This window comes from Quercus robur, chromosome 2 (genome assembly GCF_932294415.1).
Source record: "Quercus robur chromosome 2, dhQueRobu3.1, whole genome shotgun sequence".
Classification (NCBI taxonomy): domain Eukaryota; kingdom Viridiplantae; phylum Streptophyta; class Magnoliopsida; order Fagales; family Fagaceae; genus Quercus; species Quercus robur.
In genome coordinates this window covers 16,470,028-16,492,378 of record NC_065535.1, presented here as the reverse complement: position 1 = coordinate 16,492,378, position 22,351 = coordinate 16,470,028, and the positions used below count along the sequence as shown (strand labels likewise).

General features: G+C 34.6%; 1 protein-coding gene across 1 annotated transcript; it reads left to right on the top strand.

Moving 5' to 3' along the window:
* Positions 1 to 3,176: 3,176 nt before the first annotated feature.
* On the top strand, positions 3,177 to 17,965 carry LOC126712644 (AT-rich interactive domain-containing protein 5-like). Its single transcript, XM_050412051.1, has 14 exons — positions 3,177 to 3,631; positions 4,088 to 4,648; positions 4,769 to 4,902; positions 5,000 to 5,039; positions 10,269 to 10,321; positions 10,498 to 10,543; positions 12,935 to 13,024; positions 13,647 to 13,769; positions 13,901 to 13,952; positions 14,048 to 14,120; positions 14,844 to 14,910; positions 15,019 to 15,069; positions 16,187 to 16,279; positions 17,632 to 17,965. Exons 2-14 carry the CDS (start codon positions 4,118 to 4,120, stop codon positions 17,734 to 17,736), a joined length of 1,458 nt encoding a protein of 485 aa, XP_050268008.1. The 5' UTR covers positions 3,177 to 3,631; positions 4,088 to 4,117; the 3' UTR covers positions 17,737 to 17,965.
* The last annotated feature ends 4,386 nt before the right edge of the window (positions 17,966 to 22,351 follow it).

The window sequence follows — 22,351 nt, the reverse complement described above, 5'->3', positions numbered from 1 at the left end:
CGGATTCTCCATTACCGATGATGTTTTCTAAATATTGTACATGGGTTTTGCTACTTAAAAACTATAGATTTTGTCAATTTCTATGTCTATTGCCTGGTTAATTCTCTTTTGAATGAATTATTGCCATCATAGGCATGTGTTTCTGTCAATCTTTTTGGCTATAAATGAGGAAGTTAGAGCTGATTCAATCTTTCACCTAATTACTTCTTGCTGTATCTACTAACATTTTATGGTCCGCTAGAACTATTTATGTGATATAACACTGATTGTTTTAGTCTGAGTTATTAATGAAATTCTGATGACTTGCTTAATATTTATGAGTAGTTTATGATTTTGTCTTCAACAGTTGGTCCTAATAAGGAATGGAAACCAAAGCCAACAAATATTAATGTTCAAGATTCTGGAACAGTTGCTGCACTTGAGGCTCCCACTATTTTGGTTGAAGCCACTGCCCAGACACAGCATGACACTAGTGTCTGTGATATGGAAGAAGCAACTTCAAAACTGCAGAGGAAGTTGGAGGAGTTACATCTTCCACAACGTCAGCTTGTTATTCTTCCAAACCATATCCATGTCCCCAAGTCTAAAAGAACCAAGTTGAGTTTTGGAAGTTTTGGTGCTAATTTTGGAGTGACTACAAGCTATGTCAGTGGCCCTGTGAGTGACAAGAGCTCTACATCTCTATCTAAAATTTCATAGGGTTTTGAAGAATTTGTGGATGAACAGGCTTCAAGGTTTGTTATGATAGACCGTGAGAGAAACATAGAGAAAGAGTCATAAGTAACACTTTTTTTTGGGTTTAAAGATAGATTTAAAATATAATAAATGAGGGATAATTAATGAGATCCTAATAAAAAATTAGCATTAATGAGGGTCTTTTTTGACCGTTGGATCTACTTAAATCCAATGGTTTAAAAAATGTGTAACTCTTTAGAGTTATACTAGGTGTAACTTGAACTCATCTCTGAATCATATAAGTCATTAAATTATATAAATAAATTAGTATGCGTAGATAACATTTCAGAATGCCACATAGTGGGTTAAAGGAACATTGTGAAAATACTTTATCTATATTTAATATAGAGATGCAGATGAATTAGAATTATACATTTAATTAAAAAATAGTTACAAATTATAAGTCAAATTATAGATTTTTTAGAAAATAAGTTTCCTTTTCATCAAAAATAAAATAAGTTACCTTATTTAGGTGTTTTTTTAGATAAGATTTAACCTAGTTTTATAATAAAAAAAAGGGTAAAATACAGTCAACAATCTTGGGGTTTGGCTATTAAGTCCAAAATATTTCAAAATTGACCAACTTTGTCTATAATCACTGTGAGAGATGAGAAAAATGAGAAATGCTTTAGGGACTAAGTTGATTAGTTTTGAAATATCTTGGATCTGGCTAGCATAAGCTAAACTTCAGACATATCGATTGTATTACCAAAAAAAAAAAAAAAAAAAAAAAAAAAACAGATGACAATATTATAAAATGTCATTAAAAATACACGTTTTAAATTTATATGATAAGGGTTTCACCCAAACCATGTTAGAGAATTTATAAGACTATATACGTGTATTAAATTGCAATGAGTTGATTAAATAATTTAAACATGTTACATGACTATTAAACATGTCATATGGTAAAAGAACACGTGAATAATCTTTCCAATTGCCACATAGTGAGTTTGATGAATATTTTGAAAAACTTTGTCCATATAGATATGGACATACATATGGATTATAAATAGGGTTTGGCTTCTATTTGGTTTAGTGAAGCACTAAACGTGATACAAACACAATATGTCTTTAAAATTAAACATGTGTTAGTCTCGTGGCCTGTCTAATGCCCAGTGAATTAGATCGAGGCTTCATCGTGATAAATATATAGATGAAACATTTAGTTCATTCTAATAATCTTCTCTTCTTGTATTCCTTCATCTAAACACAACGGGTTAAGGTTCTGCTGAGAAATTATTAAATAATTTAAATAAGTTACATAACTGTTAAACATGTCATATGCTAAAAGTATACGTGAATAATCTCTCCAATTGCCACGTAGTGAGTTTGATGAATATTTTGAAATTTTTTGTCCATATAGATATGGACATACATATGGATTATAAATAGGGTTTGGCTTCTATTTGGTTTAGTGAGGCACTAAACGTGATACAAACACAATATGTTTCTAAAATTAAATAGGTGTTAGTCTCATGGCCTATCCAATGCCCAGTGCATTAAATCGAGGCTTCATCGTCATAAATATATAGATGAAACATTTAGTTCATTCTAATAATCTTCTCTTCTTGTATTCCCTCATCTAAACACAATGGGATGGGTTAAGGATTTGCAGGGAAATTATTAAATAATTTAAAGTTACATAATTGTTAAACATGTCATATGCTAAAAGTATACGTGAATAATCTCTCCAATTGGCACATAGTGGGTTGGAGGAATATTTTGAAAAACTTTGTCCATGTAGTCATGGACATACATATAGATTATGAACATGGTTTGACTTCTATTTAGTTTAGTGACGTACTAAATGTCTCTAAACACGATATAAACATGATGCGTCTTTAAAATTGGCTACATGTCAGTCTCATGGCCTATCCAATGTTCCAATGCACAAGATCGAAGCCTCATCATCATAAATATGTAGATAGGACATTTAGTTCATTCCAATCATCTTCTTTTCTCACATTCCTCCATAGAGGCTGGGTTTGGATTGCACTGAAAAGGAAAGTAGATGCGCGTTTGCATTTTTTCTGTAGGTCCCGTGTACTGTTCACAGGACCCGCAAGTACGGATTTTAGCAAATTTTTCTTTAAAATTGAGTCCCACGGCACTATTCACACGTTTAAAAATTATTTTGCTACAAGGTTTTCAATTTTCAGTAATAAGCGGTATCCAAATAAACCTCTAAACACAATAAGTTAAAAGTCCCCTTGAAAATTTATCTTACAAGACAATTTCATAAAAACCCCAATAAAAACTTGTGAATCCTTTATTGTGGATCTCACCGATGACAGGATGGTCTCATGGAGCCGCTCTATACCATGCTCGGTTTGGGTGCATATATGACCTCGCATACAAACACTCCAAATGGGTAATAATACAGTGAGTGTTATGGTAAAAGGGACATTAATATGGTCATTTCGGTCTATAATTAAATAAAGTACAGGTGTTAATCAGTGCGTCGAGTCAAAGGCAATTTTGAGCTCCAAAGGCAGCAGAGACACGCTAAGACCGCCGTGGGTTTCTGCGGCCTCGATTCGTCTTTTTAAATTCTCTCTCTTTCTCTCTCTCTCTCTCTCTCTCTCTCTCTCCACACACCGGCAATTCAAAATCCACCTGTACCGTACATGCCATGAACACGTTACTTTCTATCTATTCTTCTCCTAGATAAGAATTCTCTCACAATTACAAAACCCCACTTTTATTACTGTACTCTCTCTCTCTCTCTCATCTTTCACATTTCACACTCCCCATACCTGCATTTCTCTCTTAACTGCCAAAACCCTAAGACGACGCCGTTTGAACTGGAAGGTGCGCTTGCTTCTTCGTCTTCTTCTTTCTCGAGGAAAAAAGCTTTTCCTCTGATGCGCCCTTAGAATCACTCCCTGCACAGGCAAGCTTTCATTTTCACCCTCGTTTTTCTTTAGAATTTTAATAACCGTTTTTTTTTTTTTTGTTTTCTTCTTATCGCCTTTTTTAAACTCGTTCGAAGCTCTGTTTGGCTATGGAGAAAAAAAAGTGAGGGAAACGAAGTCAAAGCACTCAAAATTTGGCTCTTGTTTCCTTTTTTTTTGTTAAAAGCATTTATCCTTTTCACCTTATTGTATCAGAGACCAAACGGGGAACTAGGGTTTCGATTTTCGGTGGCTTTTTATCAAAAAAGGCGGAACTGTAAAAATACTTTAGTCTTTGTTTTTTATTTATTTGGTGGATCAATGAATGTCGTTTTCTTGATTTATGCGTTTATTTTATTTTGCTAGCAACGGTACAGTAATGTATTTTATTACAGTTAAATTTTAATGTAATATAATATATATATATATATATATATATATATTTTTTTTTTCAGTTTCGTACTGTAGAAACCGTATAAGGGGAAATGGAAGATAACGAAAAGTTGGATCAAAATATGGCCAAAGATTCTGATATCGACCTTGTGGATGCGAATGTTGAAGTTCAACTTCAACAGCAAGAGCCACAGCAAGATGATTCTACTGCCTCTAAGGAAAATCAAAACCCTAGTGAAAATGGGAACTCGGATAAAGTTGTTGGGGCTAATGAGGTGGTGGAGGAGGAGAATAAGAGTGTTGAATTGGGCAGTAGTGGTGATCAAGTTATGGTTGATGCTGCTGCTGACGATGAGGTTATGGCTGAGGATGAGAAAATTGACGGTGATGATGTTAAGGACCTGGTGGAAAATAAAAGCAATGGCGCCGCTGATGTTAAGGAGCCTGTAGAGAATAAAAGCAATGGCGCTGCTGATGTAAAGGAACCAGTAGGGAATAAAAGCAGCAATGGCACTGATGGCCGCATTGAAATTCATCTTGAAGCACCTGCTGCACCTGTTTCTGCTGTGGAATACTCGACCCCTGTGGCACAGAATAAGAATTTATGGTTGAGTGATGTAGAGGTACTCCTCCCAAGTGAAATCCCGATGCCCAAATTCATTTGACTGTTAAATTAACGGATTGGAGTAGTGGTAAATTTTGAGTCTTTGAGCATATTATGTATTTTTGTGCTTGATGTGCAGATGTCTGAGGCCGATGAATGGGGGACGCCACAGGATCAAGCTGCATTCATGAAGGAGCTGGAGCGTTTCCATAGGGAGAATGCTTTGGAATTTAAAGCCCCTAAATTTTATGGAGAGCCACTAAATTGCCTTAAGTAAGTTTCTGATGATGATTGTTTTGAATCTGGGATTTTTGTGTTTGGTGTTACTTTTATTACATACTTGCTGTATGCATGCTTTTTATGGTTGTAGGTTATGGAGAGCTGTTATTAGATTGGGCGGCTACGAGCTGGTATGCACTCATCTTCCTATGTTATTAATTATTTATATATTTCAGGCTCTTGTACAGCTGCTGTTTGTTGTTTTGAGCTTCAGCAGGCAATGGCAAGTGAAATTGCAGTGCTTTCCTAAATAGATGTATTTTGGTTATTTTCAGAAAAACCACTTAATAATGATACCGATTCAAACAGATTAATGCAAGTGACGCCTATATTTAATAATGCATAAACTTAATAATGAAACAGATTGAAACAGATTTAATGCAAATGAGGCATGTATTTAATAATACATAAAAAAATGCATTTGCTATGTACAAATCACTATCAATCTAGGATGTGAAGTAATGATACATTAAATGTTGTTGTTGCTACTTAAGCTGGAGTGCAGTGTGATAGGAATAGATTCAACTGGTTACATAGTTGATATATGGCCTAGCAAGTGCAAAAGAAAAAACGCAGCGTTTTGGGCATTTTGAGCTTATTTTGGTGGGTCCCACAAAAAAAAAAAATCCCCCCCTTTTTCTATAGTAATTTCAACAAATAAGCAATTAGCATCCAAATGCATATTTGAAAAATTAATTGCTTCTAACTCTATGCGTTAGGTAAGTGATAAATGTTAAATCTTAATTGAAAAAATTGACCAAGCATATACAGTCAATGTGGTAACTCTTTAGAGGATTATAAAAATTTGTGTAATTGGCTTGTTAAGAGATATAAAAAGAAGCCAAGGAAAAAAGAGAGTAATTACTCTTCCCTTTTGTCAAAAACTTCAGATTTTATTTCTTCCATTGGGAACCAGATATTGATAGGATTGAATGGATGTTGAATTAATACAAATTTGTTGAAATAATTAGCTTTTCAGTTCATTTGTTTGGAACAAAATTAAATTAAATTAAATTCTGTCCATTTGCATTGTGTGGAACTCAATACGAAATGATCCAATTCAGTCATTATTACCATTTCTTCATATTCCACAAATTTTTAGCAATCATAATCGCTCAAATTTATTCCAATGCTTCAATAGATTGTCATATTATAAAAGCCAGTAGAAGAGACAATCAAAAGCACGTTGCTTTGGCTTGTCCATATCTATTTTTGGTGGACTTTGGTATTCAGATCAAATGGGTGCAATGTTGAATAACTATTTTAGGCTTGTTCTTACTTTCCGTAGATGTTGAGCAATAAGAGCAAGAAGGGATTTTTGAGTGAAAGTGTTTAAGGGGGTTTTTGATGGCAGATGATGAGTCCCTGCAAACTGGGAGGCCAGGGAATATGGTAAGGACTACTATGGATTTATTGCCCACACAGCCTAGCGCCATTGAGTTCTGGTGCAGGTTTGCTGAGTAGGTCTGTTATGCTGCTTGAGTGGTTAGTGGGAGGAATGTTTTTCTATGAGGATAATGATAAAAAAGAGGATAGTGGTAGTTTGGACCTAACTTGGTAACTAGTGCAAATTCAGTTGAATTCTAACGCAATTTGTAGTTTGTGTATCGTATAGTATTTATTATTTAAGATTCAAACAACTGGATTAAATTCTTATTCAAAATATAACTGCTTTATCTTGTGTAGAGAAACAAATACAGAAGTGAAATAGTTATTAGAGATTATCAAATCAAAAGCAGAAAGCAGGAATGTCTACATTTGCTTGATCGGTACTCTTACATTTTGAGGTGTTAGTTTTACCTTTTTTACTTTTGATGGTAACTGGTAATGTTTCCAATGTAGATAAAGTAACTGGTGTCACCTGTTTTGGAATATCACCATGTTTTTGAGAATTCAAACTGATCATATGAATGTGATCATATTGGTGAGAATATCTTGGTTTAAGACATCAGGGGCTATGAGATATTAATGAGGTGGCTTAAGTTTAGTGCAGTATGTATTATCAATTCTTATAACCTTAAACCGTAGATTGTATGCACAAGATATTAGATTGTTAAAACAGATTTATATTTATTCATGCCATCAAAATTAGAAGGATGGTTAAGTGTTTATCCATTGATATATATATATATATATATATTTTATCTACCAAATTCAGCATGGATCTTTCCTAGTAGACCCCCTTTTGCTCACTGTAATTACAACTCTCAAAATTTATGATTCAGAATTTTTGGCTCAAATACCAAATCTCTTTGGGGATTACCTCATTTTTTTTTTTTATGCAAATATTGGATAGCACAGATCTGGTGTTGATTTTTCTTTGATTGTCTTCCATTTTAAATCCTATGTTATCTTTTGTTTTCCCTTAGAACCTTCATAGCTGGAGGAATAGACAAATATATTCATAAGTAGTTAACTGAGAGAAGATTCTGTTTGTAATAGAGTATTTTATAGCCGTTTCAATTTATGTGAGATGTTGTTTTTGAAGGAGACTGACATCTTACCTAGAACTGAACATCCCAAACTGTATTGATTCAAATGTTTGTAAAAGATACTGTTAAAGGAATTTCATTGATTGCAATTCTGGAAAACTTGCACCAGTGACTTGATTTGTGATGAAGTCATTTGCATAACAGACTTTTTTTTTTTTGTTTTAAGTAAATGTTGGATACTTGAAGGAACATAGTTTATATGCAATCTGCATCTTGAAAAGCATTCAAAAGCTATTACTATATTAATAATAATTTTGTTTTTTATTGATAAGTTACACTTGCACCTTGTGGGTCATGAACTTGCAACCTTACCTACCTTGCTCTTACAAGGGAAGAAGATGCCTTTTGAGCATAATTACTATAGTAATTTAATAATTAATGAAGGTTTGCATATGATGAGGCTACAGAGCTATTAACCTACATTTACATCTAAAAGACATTTTCGGTTACATATGGAGGTGCATGTTTATATCTCCAATGGTTTGTGCTAGACTGCTCAACAGATTGACTGGTTTGTGATTAGAAAATCCAAGCGTTTTTCTAATTTAAATGAGGCAAACTTGGGAATGATTTCTTTGGCTTTTGAATGATTTGGATACGTTGGTTTTGTCCTTTTTAAATTGTAGCACCCACTTGTAGTAACAAAAGCTGCTCTTGCAATATATTGCTGGTCTCACTTGTGTGAAACAAGTATGAATTTTTTTTCTCTCTCTCTTTACATTTGCAATATTTAAGAATATATAATTTATATTTGCCTTTTCCTTTTGCTATGTATATTTCATTAACATTGATGATTATGGAATTGAGTCTTAGAGCAACCGCATTAGTAGGTGTAAAGTATCCTTCTATTTTACAATAAAAACCTACTTTTTCTATTTTACGCAATCAATTTGCAAAAACACCCGCATCAGATTATCTATAATACACCATCTTTTATTAAAATAATACTTTTTCACATTTTTTATATTATTTCCCTCGCCCATACACGGCCCCACCACCTTACCACACATCACTTCTCTGAACACTTTCTCTCTTTCTTGTTCTCCTTCTTCTTTCTACTTTCTCCTTTCTTCTTCTCCTTCTTTCTTCTTCTACGATTTTTCTTCTTCAACATCTTCTTTCTTTCTTCTTCTTTTTCTTTTGCTATTCTTTCTTTCTTCTTCTGCTTTTTCATTTTTTTTTAAAAATTCTCTCTTTCTCCCCCTCTCTTTCTCTATCAAATCGGTGCTCTCTTCAAATCTGAAAAAAATCTCTCTACCAAGCCTCCATGGCTCAATACACTCACACTCTCTCTCTCATGGCGGTGGCAAGCTTGGGTTTTGGGTTGATTTGTATTTTGCCAAATGGGTTTTCTGTTGTGTTTTATTTTGAGTTGATTTTGCTTTAAGTTGATTTTAAGTTGGGTTTGTGATGATTTTCATTAATTTTGGGTTGATTGTGTTTGGATTAAATTGACGTTGTAATGGGTTGGTTGTGTGGTGGTGGTGGTGGTTGGTTATTTGTGATGGTGGATGGATGTTGGCAGTCGGCTTCTTCTTCTTCTTGGCATTGAAGAGTGGGTGAGAGAGAGTCTGACAAGGCAAGGGAGAGGAGAGAGAAAAAAAATCATATAGAAAGTTACAGTAACTGTGCATATATGCATGGTTACTGTAGCAATTTTGCATATAAACAGTGTTTTAGACAGACTGATGTGGGTAGTTTTTGAGCAAAAATGTGTAAAATTTGTAACTTTTTCTATTTTGCACTGACTGGTGCGATTGCTCTTATTTTTCGTTTTGTGGAATTTTGAGCTCAAGTTGAAATCCTATTAAGTACAAATTTTGGGGTGTTTGGCAAATCACAAAACTAGTTCAATTTTGATATAAGCAGTGAAGCAAAAATAAAAAAATTTCAATTTTGTCAAGACTTAGCTTAGAACTAATTTTAGTGGGATTGTGTATGTGAAAGTTCCAAACTAACTAAAACTAGTGTGTGTGTGCCCCTTTTAAATATGCATGTGAAAACACCAAAATTTAAAAACTCAATTTTTAGAGGGAATGTGCATTTGAAAAAACCAAATTTAAATCTAGTTTTTCATGGGAATACATCTGGGCTAATTTTGAATTAATTTTTTGAATCTAAAGTGTTCCCAAACTGAAAACTAATTTAAATTGGTTAATTTTTTTTCTTGTTGGCTAGGTTCTATGATATGCCAAACATCCTCTTATGAGATTTGATTGGGTTTTACAAAAATGAGTAATTTTTTTAGTTTGGTCATGTTTAGAGAAGAGCTATTAATGTAGCGTTGAGAAAGAGTGAGTTAATTCAAGTTGAGAGAACAAAAAAAAGGTAGAGGAAGACAGAAAATCACTTTTGTAGTAGTAAAAAGGACATGTCAATTAAGAAAATAACAGAGTATGACTTCGAATAGAATAGAATGGTAGAAAAAGAATACATGTGGTTGACCTTGACTTATTTGTTGAGGATCCATAGCCGACTCCAAAATTTTTGGGACTAAGGCTTGATTGCTGTTGCTATTAGGTAAATTCCTGTTAGCGTACATGCTTATGGGTATCTCTAGTATACATGAATGTTTGTTTTGTTTTATTTTTATGTAATTTGTACAGTGTTACATATCATTAACAAATGATGCATCCCAGTCCTCACCTACGTTCCTTTATTTTAGTTACTGTGGCCTCTAAGAATGTTCAAACTTGGCTGAACCCTGGTTTGAGTTCAAATATTATGAATTTGATGAATGAAATTTGAAGCTTTGATGCAACTCTCATGCTGGACTAATTGTTTTGTGATTAAATGTTTTAATGCTAGAATAATAAGTTATGCTACCATAATTTAACAAAGCTTCTTTCACTTTGTGGGTATCTGTAGGTGACTGCATCCAAGTTGTGGCGGCAAGTAGGAGAGTCTTTCCATCCCCCCAAGTAAGGAACGGCTTGGACAATTGTTTTCTAATAAATCATTTACAAATCGCATGGCTTTCATATATGGAAGTTTAATTGTTTTTCTGTAGCTGTTCTTTATATGTTTGGGTTTGTTAGCTTTACCAAAGTTAATATTTTCCCATAATTCTTTCCATGAACTTATCCCTCTCTTTCAGGACCTGTACAACAGTCTCTTGGACATTCCGCATTTTTTACGAGAAGGTAATGTCTGTTGAGTTAAATTATAATCAATTATGCATCTTTCTTTTGGCAATGCATGACTTGGCGGATAGACCATCATCACAGTGATGACTGCACTTTTGAATTTTTTTTAGGCCAGGGGAAATTTAATATAGGGGTTTGTAATGGTTTAGGTATTTATGTTGGAAATTCTCATTTATGATTTTAGTTTTATTTCTCTCTCTCTCAAACACAGTTTGAAAATGGTGTAGATGTTTGAATAAAGTTGATATTTAATTGAGTATGGAAATCTTGTTGTAGTGAAATGTTGATATAAAGCACGCTGAGCACTAGAAAGCACGGACACGGCAATTTGCTTGTTGTGCCTGTGTTGTACACCTACGGGACACAATGAATGCCTGGGACATGGCTGCATGTGTGTCCTTCCATTTTTATTTTATTTTATTTAAAATAATCGGACATGGCGAGGAGAGGGGGAAAAAAAGGAGTAAAAATCCTAACCTGAAATGCTGGGTTTTGAGAGCATCTCTAACACCCAAAATCAGTTTCCTCTCTCTCGATCTCTCTCCTTCTCTCAGTCTCACTCTCTCACGCCGATCTCCTCCACCTCTTGATTTGTCTCTCCCTCTCAGTCTCTCAGTCTCCTTCTCCCTCTCTATCTCTCTTTCTCCCTTTTTCTCCCTCACAGATAAAGGGTTAGACTAGGGATTTTGGTTTTGGGGTTTCTATTTTGTGTTCTTCTTATGAGAGGTAGGGATGACATTGTTTGGTTATTTTAAATTCTGTTTTTTTATTTTTTATTTTTAATTTTTTAAAATTAAGAAATAAATAATAAGTGGTGAAATTTAGAGGGTAGGTTTTGCATTTTAACCTATTTCTTTTTACTTTCTTTGTTTTGTTTTCCTTTCATGTGATAACATTTAATAGGGTATAAAATTAATTAATCAATATACGTATCCCCACTATACCTGTGTCCTACTTTTTCCAAAGATTTTTGCGTCGCCATACCTTACTTGTGCCTGTATCCGTGCAGGTGCTTCCTAGGTTGAGCATCTAAAGGAAGCCTAGAAGTCCATAAGTTAGCTAGTGTGATCAATCTTGGCTTCTTTTATGTGGCGTTTGTTATGGGGTAATGTTTTAGGATTCTCAGGAATGTTTAAAGATTTCCATGTTTGGTTGCAAATCACACTAGGGAATCAGATACCGGGGGAATTTGGATTCCCCCTTTAACCCCCTTTCAGTAGGAATGTGGATTTCCTTTAAAACAGGTGGGTATCCAGATTCCCAAGCTTAAAGGAAATTGTATTTTTTATAAATTGACAATTTTAACCCTTTCTTCTTATCATTTAAGTAATTAAGATAAAATATAAAGCAAATCATCAATATCTTTTCCTTTGTCTTTATCTCTTCCCGCCAAAACAACATCATCTCTTCCCGCCAAAACAACAGGATAGATAACTCTGTCGATATATTCATCTTTTCTTCTAGACTATAGTTTTAATGAATTTGTCATAATTTATAGTTTATATTTTGTTTTTCATTATTTATTTAGAGGAAGATTATTCTTTTTTTTTTTTAAAGAATTATATTGGATTTACAAATCTAAGAATAGAATGGGTAAAATAAATAATTCAGTTAAGATTCCTAAGAATAAACCAAACATTATAATTTCACATTCCTAGGAATCTTATTAGATTTTCAATTAAACCAAACATAGGAATGGTTATATTCCTAAGCATCTAGATTACAAGGCATCGCATTTCCAAGAATCTGGATGCCAGGAGTAATGTGAATTCCCCGTACCAAATGCCACTTTAGTGGTTGTTTTGTGTCTTAAAGCTTGATATTTATATTAGGCTCTTAAGTTTTCATGTGAAGTTTGTGTGAGCCATGTGACCAATAATAAGTTACGCCACTTTAATTAGTCGTGAATAACCTAGGATAGATTTCAAACCATTAAGTTAAATCTGAATTAGCGGTTGTCATTTCGTCTTTGCTAGGGCAAAATTATGTTATATTATTTAAAGATGTGCTGAAGTTTAAATTGTAGCATTTTGTCAATGAATGAATGAAATTGCAACTAATGTTTGCGATTTTTTCTCTCCCTTTCTTTCAGGGGTTGAATGTGGGTGTTCTTGCTAATTAGTATGAACTAACTCTCATATTTACCTTCTTAAATTTGTTTATTCTCTAAATCATATAGGATTGCATCAAGCTTGAATGGATTAAAAGTTATGTTGTCACAGGGAATTTGGACAGCAATGAAAATGAAACCATTATCATTACAGTCTATTTCTTAGCTCTATATTTTACAAAGTGTGTCTCAGTCATCATATCAAGTTGCTATCTTTGAAACAATTTGCATGATTTGATCCTGTCTTTTTTTTCCCTCATTATTTTCATTTTGTGCAGGCACTTTTGGAATATGAAAAGAATAAGAGGCAAACTGGTGAGCTTCAACTCGCTGGATCCCTCCCTCCATCTGCAAGAGTTGAAAAGGAGGTAGAATATAGTTTCTCTGTATTTTAATTCTTTAGAATTTTGTTTTTGGGTCCCCAGACTCTTAGACGCAAGTCATGCAACTAATGTCTCCCCCCACACACACCCCCACCCCCCCCACAAAAAGAAAGAAAGAAAGAAAGAAGAATCCCTATGTTGAAAAAGAGGATTTATCTCTTTTAGAGCCCATCAGTACTGCAACATGTTATGTTTACTTTGCTAGGTGGTAGATATGGCACTGGCGTGTGCCAGTGTATGGGTTGAGTGCATGTAGCACTAGTTCTTCCCTGTTTATTAGGAAGTCAATAAGCATAAAATGATGATTGCTTACACCAATATAGAATGCGTGGTTTTGAGAAAATTATAAAAGTCCTTGACAAACTTATAGTCCTTAATAAGAAGAGTGAAGGTATTCTACTAGCTAACTTTTATAGTGGGGATCTGACCTAGAACCTATTGAACTAGATTTTTTTTAGTTAAAAAAAAAAGTCAACTAGTTTACTACTTATATTCCTCACTCTTTGTCCCATGCATGTCTATGTATGTATATGTGTTGATTTTCCCACTGGAAATTTTTTATTTAACCAATTCCTCTTTCTTCATAACTTTAACTCTCTTTCTTCAGGGAGGTGGCTACCAACCTCCCGGATCAGGTAGGGCACGACGGGATGCTGCAGCTCGTGCAATGCAAGGTTGGCACTCACAGCGTCTTCTTGGATATGGTGAGGTTGCTGAGCCTATTATTAAGGTCTGTTAAAAACTTTAAAGCCTAGCTTGTTATTATTGTTAAATTTTTTATTTTTTGTACTTGTAGCAAATTTGTGCATTATCCAATGCAGTACAATGGTGGTTTTTTATTTTTTTTATTTCTCTGGACAGGACAAGAACTTAAATTCTACACTAAAGCGTGAAAAGAATCTCAAAAGTATCGGTATGCTCCATAGTCCCTACTAAAACAGATCTTTTTTGTCAACCTTTATTTTATGCTAAACTGTATTCTCCATTTGTATTGCTATTATGAGCCAGGTTCACTCAAACACAAGACATCGACTGGTCTGGAGCATGCTGAGAAAGCTGCAATTGTTGAAGCAGATAAGCAGTTAAGTCTCCGAATTTTTTTCTTTTCCTTCTTCTTTAAAAAGTTGGTTTCCCCTATTTCTAGATTGTATGTAATTTGGACAGTTTATTTGAGGGTGTTGACAGGTGTTTACTGGGTCATTTAATCATTTTGTAATATGATTTCTTTGTAGCAACTGATTTTTCTTCTTATGGTGTCTTGAATCATCTTATGTACTGCCATTACAAAAAAATCATGTATAAGCGTTCATTGCATATCTTTTTTGTTGTTACACATTAAGTTAGAGGTACCTTACTGGTGAAAAAAATTCCTCTATGGAATGTGAATGCTAAGCACTGAATTGATTTGATGCATAAAATCAGTCAAGGATCTTTCTTTGTGTGTATTTTAAGGCCTCAAAAAATAAATTAGAATACAAGGAAAGTAACTTTTGTGTGTTTGGCTCTAAGTCTTTAAGGATGATCTCAGAGCTCTTTTACCTCATATAAAGGCCATAATGTGTTAAATTCATTAAGGTCACTGCCATCCTTGTGTCATGAGAGGGGGTGGGGGGTCAATATGCAACTATGTATGCTACTCAAGGCTCAAGTGAATATGTAACAGCCCCCCCCTCCCTTCCCACCAACAAATAAAAAAAATCCCAACTGTCCTATTTTTCAAAAAAAAGCATACACAATAATGTTTCAGAGTAATCTCCTTTGGTGTAACCTAATTAAATCAAGGCTGATGGTTTTCATTTGGTAGACTGATCACGACAGTTGTTGATGTTGGACCCCCAGCTGATTGGGTGAAGATTAATGTGCGGGAAACTGTAAGTGTGTTTGCTTTATCTTTTGTAATATTAGTGCTACTAAAAATGATAAAATTGCTGGGTATATTATGTTGGGATCCTGACTACTTCCACTGTATCTCTGCTCAGAAAGATTGCTTTGAGGTATATGCACTAGTCCCTGGGCTACTACGTGAGGAGGTACACATTCTTTAGTGATATCCTCTGTCTTATTCTTCTATTTGGTGCTTTATTTATTTATTTATTTATAATATACTTAATTATAATGACAAACGGCCTATTGTTGCCACTGGTATTCACAAAGTTAATTTTATATACGGCAGATACAGATTTTGAAGTTGTTTGGATATTTTGGATGACCCCATTACAATCATACATCAGTAAATAAGACCATTGATATCGACACTGTGATCCATTGTGTTTAGTACTAATCTTATCAGTGTATATTTAAATAAAAAATCATACAACAGTTTTTTTTTTAAATTTTTTTGTGGGGTTGGGGGGATGGATTTTAAGGAATTTTCCATTTATTTTAGAATTTTGTGGGAAGTAATGGACTTACTATGAGAGAATGCCCATTCCATTCCCTTATATGTTCGTTGCCTAAAAGTGGGTGGAATAATCCGTTCTCCTCATCTATTGAGGAGAAATCATGTATTCCCCCCCCCCCCCCCCCCCCCTTTCATTTCTTTAGAACACAAATAAAATATAATGGGCATAATAGTAAAAAAAAAATATTTATTTGATTTTCTTTCTTTCTTTTCTTAACTCCCAAACATACCAGAAAAGAGAAAACAAATCCCCATTCATTTCCATTCCATTTGTTTATGAACTTTCACACATAGTATAAAAATTGGTGGTACCCATCACTTATCACATGTGACCGGATTTGCATGTGCACTTTGTTGATATGATGATATCATTATTAATGGTGTTACTTACTGCCTTTATTTTCAGTCTATGCATCTTCATTTCTAAAGAAAGCAACATGTTAGATTGGTTGCTCTTATATATTTATGGTGATGGGATCACTATATACTTTTCTTTATGAAAATATGTAGATTCAGTTGAATTTTTTTTTTTTGAGGACCAATAGTCTTGCTTTAAATTCTATTGTATAGATCTGGTAGTGCAGCATGATAAATGTCCAAATCTGTTGGTTCATCATTTTCCATACTCCAAATCTATTTTGTTTCTTTCTATTTCAGAATCCTATATTCCTTATTTGTATCATGTTATCACAAGTACTACTTAGTCTCTTGTACTTATGGCCAGTCTTGTTTTTTGGTGCATGCAGGTTCGAGTTCAATCAGATCCAGCAGGACGTTTGGTTATAACTGGTCAACCGGAGCAGCTTGATAATCCTTGGGGCATTACACCCTTTAAAAAGGTATTTCTCTGACATTGACAGAAGAAACTCCACTTATTGTTCTTCCTGCTGTTGCTGACACTGGATGTAGAAAATGTGACATATTTGATAGAATCCGTTTCGGGAATGGAAAATGTAAGAGGAATTTATGCGGCTAGACATGGACCGATTGATTTATTAGACATTATTTTAATTTCTACGATTTAATTTTTATTTGCATTTATGTAATTGGTCGAAGAATTATTTGCTTTCCTACTTGGTTTAGGACTAATTTCCTTTCCTTGCTTGGTTCGAAAGTTGGTATGTAGTTGGGGAATCCTATTTGAAGATCAATGTTGTTTTTTTTAATAATTTAATAGTTGGGGGAGGGGGGATTTGAACCCTAGATGTCTATATTGGAAACACCAAGAAGTGCTATGCCAGTTGAGATTCAGACTCTTGGCATTAAAAGCTAATATTATTATGCTTGATTTGATGAATAAAATTGTGTTGGAATTTCCCAATGTCTTGGTGTTGAATCCAAGCAACCTAGGTGTAGGATCATACATGTGGTCCTCCTAACCAATACAAGTAAACAATTGTGTATTCAGTGACTGTGGACTCGTTGAAATTAGAAGTTGATCAGGAATAGCTTCATTTTACTGGTTGGGAGAACCACGTGAATGTCCTCCCATTTACTTAATAATTTATCAGGTGTTTGACTCTTAGGTTTTTATACCTTTTCTTTTGTTTGGTGTTGACTTCTTGGTGTTATCTTTTTACTTATTTTTTTTTCCTGTTTCTTTCAAAGTTTTGTGCTGTATCCACCTGCTATCCTCTCCATTCTTGTATATTCCTTTTCATTTTTTTATTTTTAGCTATTACTCCTTTTGCATTCTTGTGTGCATTTTTCTTCTTTGGTGTTTTGTTTTTCTTTGGTTCTCAAGACTTGGAGAGGAAATCCAAGATGTGAAAGGGGATCCTCTCCTAAACCACCTCCAAATTACAGCCATCATGCCAAGTTTGTCTAGTTTCCCTCTCTTTGTCTACACCCGACTTTTTGTAGGGCTGATCTTGTCTCCCAATTCCCACCTTGTTTCTCTCTAACCCCTTTCTCCCCCTCCCCAATATATTTATATTTGTTTTTAAATTATAAACAGGTAAAACTCACTCACCAATATGTGGGAAGGTTTATGCATTAAATTTAAAAGAATAATCCTGCCTGTCTTGGGCAAATATGACTAATCAATTAAAACTTTGAGTTTATTTCCAAGCAATTATGAATTTTATTCAGTGTGCATGAGTATTTGATCTAGGTATGTTTAGGACTGATTAATTTATTTCCTTCAGTATTTATATTATTTTAAAACACTTTATTGTGGTGTGGTTTTCAGGTGGTTAGCTTACCTGGGAGAATTGATCCACTTCAGACATCTGCTGTTGTTAGCCTGCATGGCCGACTCTTTGTACGTGTCCCTTTTGAGCAGGGATCAGTTTGAACCAATCCTTAATGGTCGGTTAATCAATTTTCAGGGAAGGAATTTAATTTTAGGATATCGAGGCATGGAGGTTTAGTTTGGAACTAATTTTGGCCTTGTTAGATCTGTTCAAAATACCAAATTATATTAATTCAAGCATTGGCTAATTTAGTTCTCTGTGTGCATTTCTCAGATCAGTTTTAGATGGCCTCATGAACTGATGAAATTGAAGTATGTTTTATTAGTTTCATTTGTGGTTTCCCTGCTGTAGCATTTCATTGAATGGCCGTGACTATGTTAAAAGATTAAATAAATCAGTGTAGAAAGAAGGCGCTAGTTCTTGGAAACATGGAATTTGAGTTGGTTTCTTACACCGTGATGGCCTCCATGCTGATGAAATTTTGCAGTGATTGCCCAATCTCATTTCCTGTGTGTGTGTGTGCGCGGACATGACCGAGGTGGTTATGGCACTGCAACTTTTCTATCCAAAAGAAAGGGGAAAAAGAGAGAAAATTTCCAATCAAATAAATAACAACTAAAGGGTAGGGTATGTTGGACAACATATTAAGATCCTCAATAGTTCTAAATATATTTGGATAGAGTTCCTATGATAATCTTAACAATTTTAAAATTAGTGGATTGAATTTTGTTACATCATCACTAATTTAAATGGATACCAAAAAGTGAGTTATCAATTATTATTATTATTTTTAAAATGCTGATGCAGTAAAATCTAAATAAATAGACAGGACTCTTTTTGAGAGGAAAATAGATAAGACTTTAAGAATCCTATGGTAGAGTAAAAAACTCTACGGGATCTTAATTTGTTGGACAACTAATTATGGAGCTGGAGCTGGCTCCGTTCGCAAGGCAGTTTGAGTAAGAGCCCAGTCCATAACAAGTTAAGGAAATCTTATGGTTGAAGAAAACAATTTTTTGCTATCCCAAAATCAAATCGCTTGCTTTATAAATGCATACATTTTGACAAAGTTAATAGAAAATCTCTATTTTTAGGCTCTTCATAATATGGGCTGGATTGCAATTTTTACCGTTTAAGAACATCCAAACGGCTAAACAGTGTCTGAAAATCTTTGGTAAGGGCACATAAAGCTTATACTTCCCTATCACCACGTAATTTATTAGAGATTTTTAGCCCCATTATTAGAATACTGAAGTAATTTTGAAATTTAGAAGCCAGTGTATGCAACTTGTATGATAATTGTTGTCATACGAAGTTGAGTCCAATATTCTTAATTCACTGTTAATTGCAGGTTGAAAAAAATCCAACCCGTAGCTGATCTATGATTCTCTAAAACCTAACTAAAACTGGTGGGTTGGTTGAAAATCCTGGTCGTTAGGTGGGTTGTGTAGATTGGCAAATTTGTATAATATACATTTCTTTAGACAATGGAAAAATATGAATAAAATAGGGATAAAAAAAAAAATCATTTGTCCTATTTTTTGTGTTTCACTGATTTACTTTATACTCTACCAATTACAACTAGTCATGTATTCATTTGACTTTTTTTGTAAAATAAATAAAATTTAAAATGGAAAAAAAATCAAATACAGGACAAGATATGATTGGTACAGTGTAAAGTAGAACAACACAAAAAATGAGACTAAAGATTTATATTCATAAAATAGAGCATTTATGTCTATCTTTTGTTGAGGTACAAATTTTCGGGTCTTGATTTTATTAGCCCACTCACAAAATATCCACATGAGCCACACATTATTTAAAATCCACATAAATATTTTTCATATATATTACCCAAATTTTCTCCATGTTATTGGATCTTTACAAATACTCCGTATACAAGCCCATAAATTGCCATGGGCCCTCTCACAAATATTACCCATTATCCCACATATCATCCAACTTAAATTCTCCACAAATAGTACTTATCATATCACTACTAAAATTGGGCCGCAAAATTACGTTATCTCCACACAAAGCCCAAAATCATTCGGCTTGTGGGCAAAACCCAAAGAAAGCCCAAACTTCCTAAAGTCCTACTACGATGTGGATAATTCAAAAGTCTCACTATGATGTGGCTAATTCAAAAGTCCCACTATGATGTGGCTAATTCAATGTCCCACTACGATGTGGCAAATTCAAAGCCCGCTATGATGCGACACTATTTACAAAGCCCGTTGCTACACGACACCTCTAAAGCTCGTTGCTACATGGTAATACTTTACAAAATCTCAAAATCATTTTTATAAAGCCTAAATACTAATTTGGCACTATTTTACAAAGCCCAAATACTAATTTGACACTATCGTACAAAGCCTAAATACTAATTTGATACTATTTTATAAAAGTCCAAATATTATTTTGGCAACTCTTTCATAAAGCCCAAGTACTAATTTGGCAATTATCTTTATACTATTTTTATAAAAGTCCAAATGCTAATTTGGCATCCATTTTACAAAGCCCAAAACCATTTTTGCAATTATCTTACAAAGCCCAAAATAACATTTTGGCAAAAACAATTACTTTATACTCAAAACCCAAATGTTAATTTGGCACATATTTACTAAATTCAAATATTATTTTAACATTTGTTAAATCCCTAACTCATGGGAAATACAAATTACTCATCTTTTAAAAGAATATCTCTTTCACAAAATTTTATGGGAATTATGTCTATTATTTCCATAATCAACTAACTATAAAGCCCATGAATATTACCCATGGCAAAACTACTCATCTTGTACTGTTAACTAGGCCCAAGCAAGCTTATCAAACAATGCCCAGCTGGGTCAGGCCAGCCCACACACACATCTCAGCAATTGGAAAACACGTGAACTGGTCAGCCAAATTTCAGCAACAATTGAACAGCTGGAGCCCCTTCCCATCAGGTTCCAACTTGTCTAATCATATCAGAAAACAGACACATGTCCACCAGGGGATGAATCATTTCTCCACAAGCTGAAATCCCATCATTTCTCAAGTGACATAAAGCTGGCGATGTGACAGAAAGCTGGGAAAGCTTCAGCCAGCTGTTACTTCTTTCTCCTTCATCTCATTCAGTCAAGAACTCAAAGCTGCCATGACCAGACCAGTGAAGCTCCTGAAACGACACAAAATCAGCTCATTTTCATACTAAAAATATGTATTCTCTAGTTCATGAACCAAGCACATGAACCCCAAATGGGGAAACTTAGGGAAATGTGGTTTGGAGAGTACCAAGGGGATCCCAGCAGTGTTCCCAGCAAGGGCTCCAAGGTTGACACTTGGCTTGGGGTGGTCCAATCTGCCCTAGGAAACTCTGATTCTAGTTGCAGCATAACCAAGATCATTAGCCTAAAGCATGCTCTAATCCCATCAGCCCAGGCTAATCAACATTCAATGCTAAAGCCAGAAACCCAGCTATTATTACCCAAAATAGCAAGAACCTTCTAAAAGTTGAGCTTACTACTCTTAGTTAAAAATCTTAAGAACGATTCTCTAAGAATTTTCTGGAGATTGAGGAAGATTTAGCAAAGATTATTTGCTAATCACTCCCTGAAAACCCTAATATAAATGGAACTATCCATTAACGCTTTTACAACCAACAACACACTAAGACATACACTAGAAAAGATTCTGCCTTAACCTCTCTGCTAAAGCTTTCTCTAAGCTTTGAAAAAGCCTCTGAGTTCTTAGTTTCAAGCATAGAAACTAAGTTCCCCAGCTCTTAACTCACAAATGCTTTCTCATAGCTCTACTCTTAAACACTTACTTGCCCTAGCAGAACATTCCAACAGTACTACTATATACTCTCACTCATTACTCATACTTCTCACAAATGATTCTCTCTACTCACTACATATATCATATTCATGAGCATGCCACGACATCACAATGATCTTGCTGCGCTAGCTAGGATCTCTCTCTCTCCCTTCATCTCACACTAAGTCTTTTCCATTATTTGTCATTATGGAATCCATTATATTTACCTACTCATTTACTATCAATGGTTATGATGTAACTGTTACTATAGAGTTTTTCCCTCATATTGTTGTATTAGAAGACTTCTCTCCAGAGCTAACGGATGATGACTTCGAAAATATAGATATTTCCCTTAGTCTGTAAAGTAACTAACGGTTGGAGACTTATCTTGTTTTGTTTTACTTTACAGCTGGGCTATTTTCTGCAGGAATACCATATCGCTGGGCCTTTTTCTGCAGAAACATTTTTTTATCGCTGGGCTGTTTTCTGCAGAAATACTTTACTGCTGGGTTATTTCTTATAGTATGTTTTTCAACCGTGCTGATGTGTTCGCTGTAGGGATTGTTCATGGGCCACTCTTGTCAGTTCCAATCTAAGCCCAAGGCATAAAATATAATGGACTTCTTGGATCTTCACCGATAGCCTTTGGGCTGTGCATCAAGCCTATCGTCGAGTTTCGGTTTAGACCCTCCGACCTAACATAAATCTTATTTGTTGGGAAGGAAACTTTTTTGCCCCCGACATTTTGGCGACTCCGCTGGGGAGTCTACTGAAGCCAAGAGTTCACCATGTCTCTTAGGTTGTGGAATAGCCGGCAAGAGGGAACTAGAAACACCAGTCCCCCTGCGGCACAAAGCCATCACAGTCAAGTTCCACAAGGAGAACAAGCTTACCAACATGAGGTTAACCAAGAAG

Excerpts from the sequence above, each read along its gene's own strand:
- LOC126712644 (XM_050412051.1), top strand. The coding sequence starts at position 4,118 with ATGGAAGATAACGAAAAGTTGGATCAAAATATGGCCAAAGATTCTGAT. Across the intron at positions 10,322-10,497 it reads GAGTCTTTCCATCCCCCCAA|GACCTGTACAACAGTCTCTT; the intron begins GTAAGGAACGGC and ends CCTCTCTTTCAG. Across the intron at positions 15,070-16,186 it reads CTGGGCTACTACGTGAGGAG|GTTCGAGTTCAATCAGATCC; the intron begins GTACACATTCTT and ends TGGTGCATGCAG.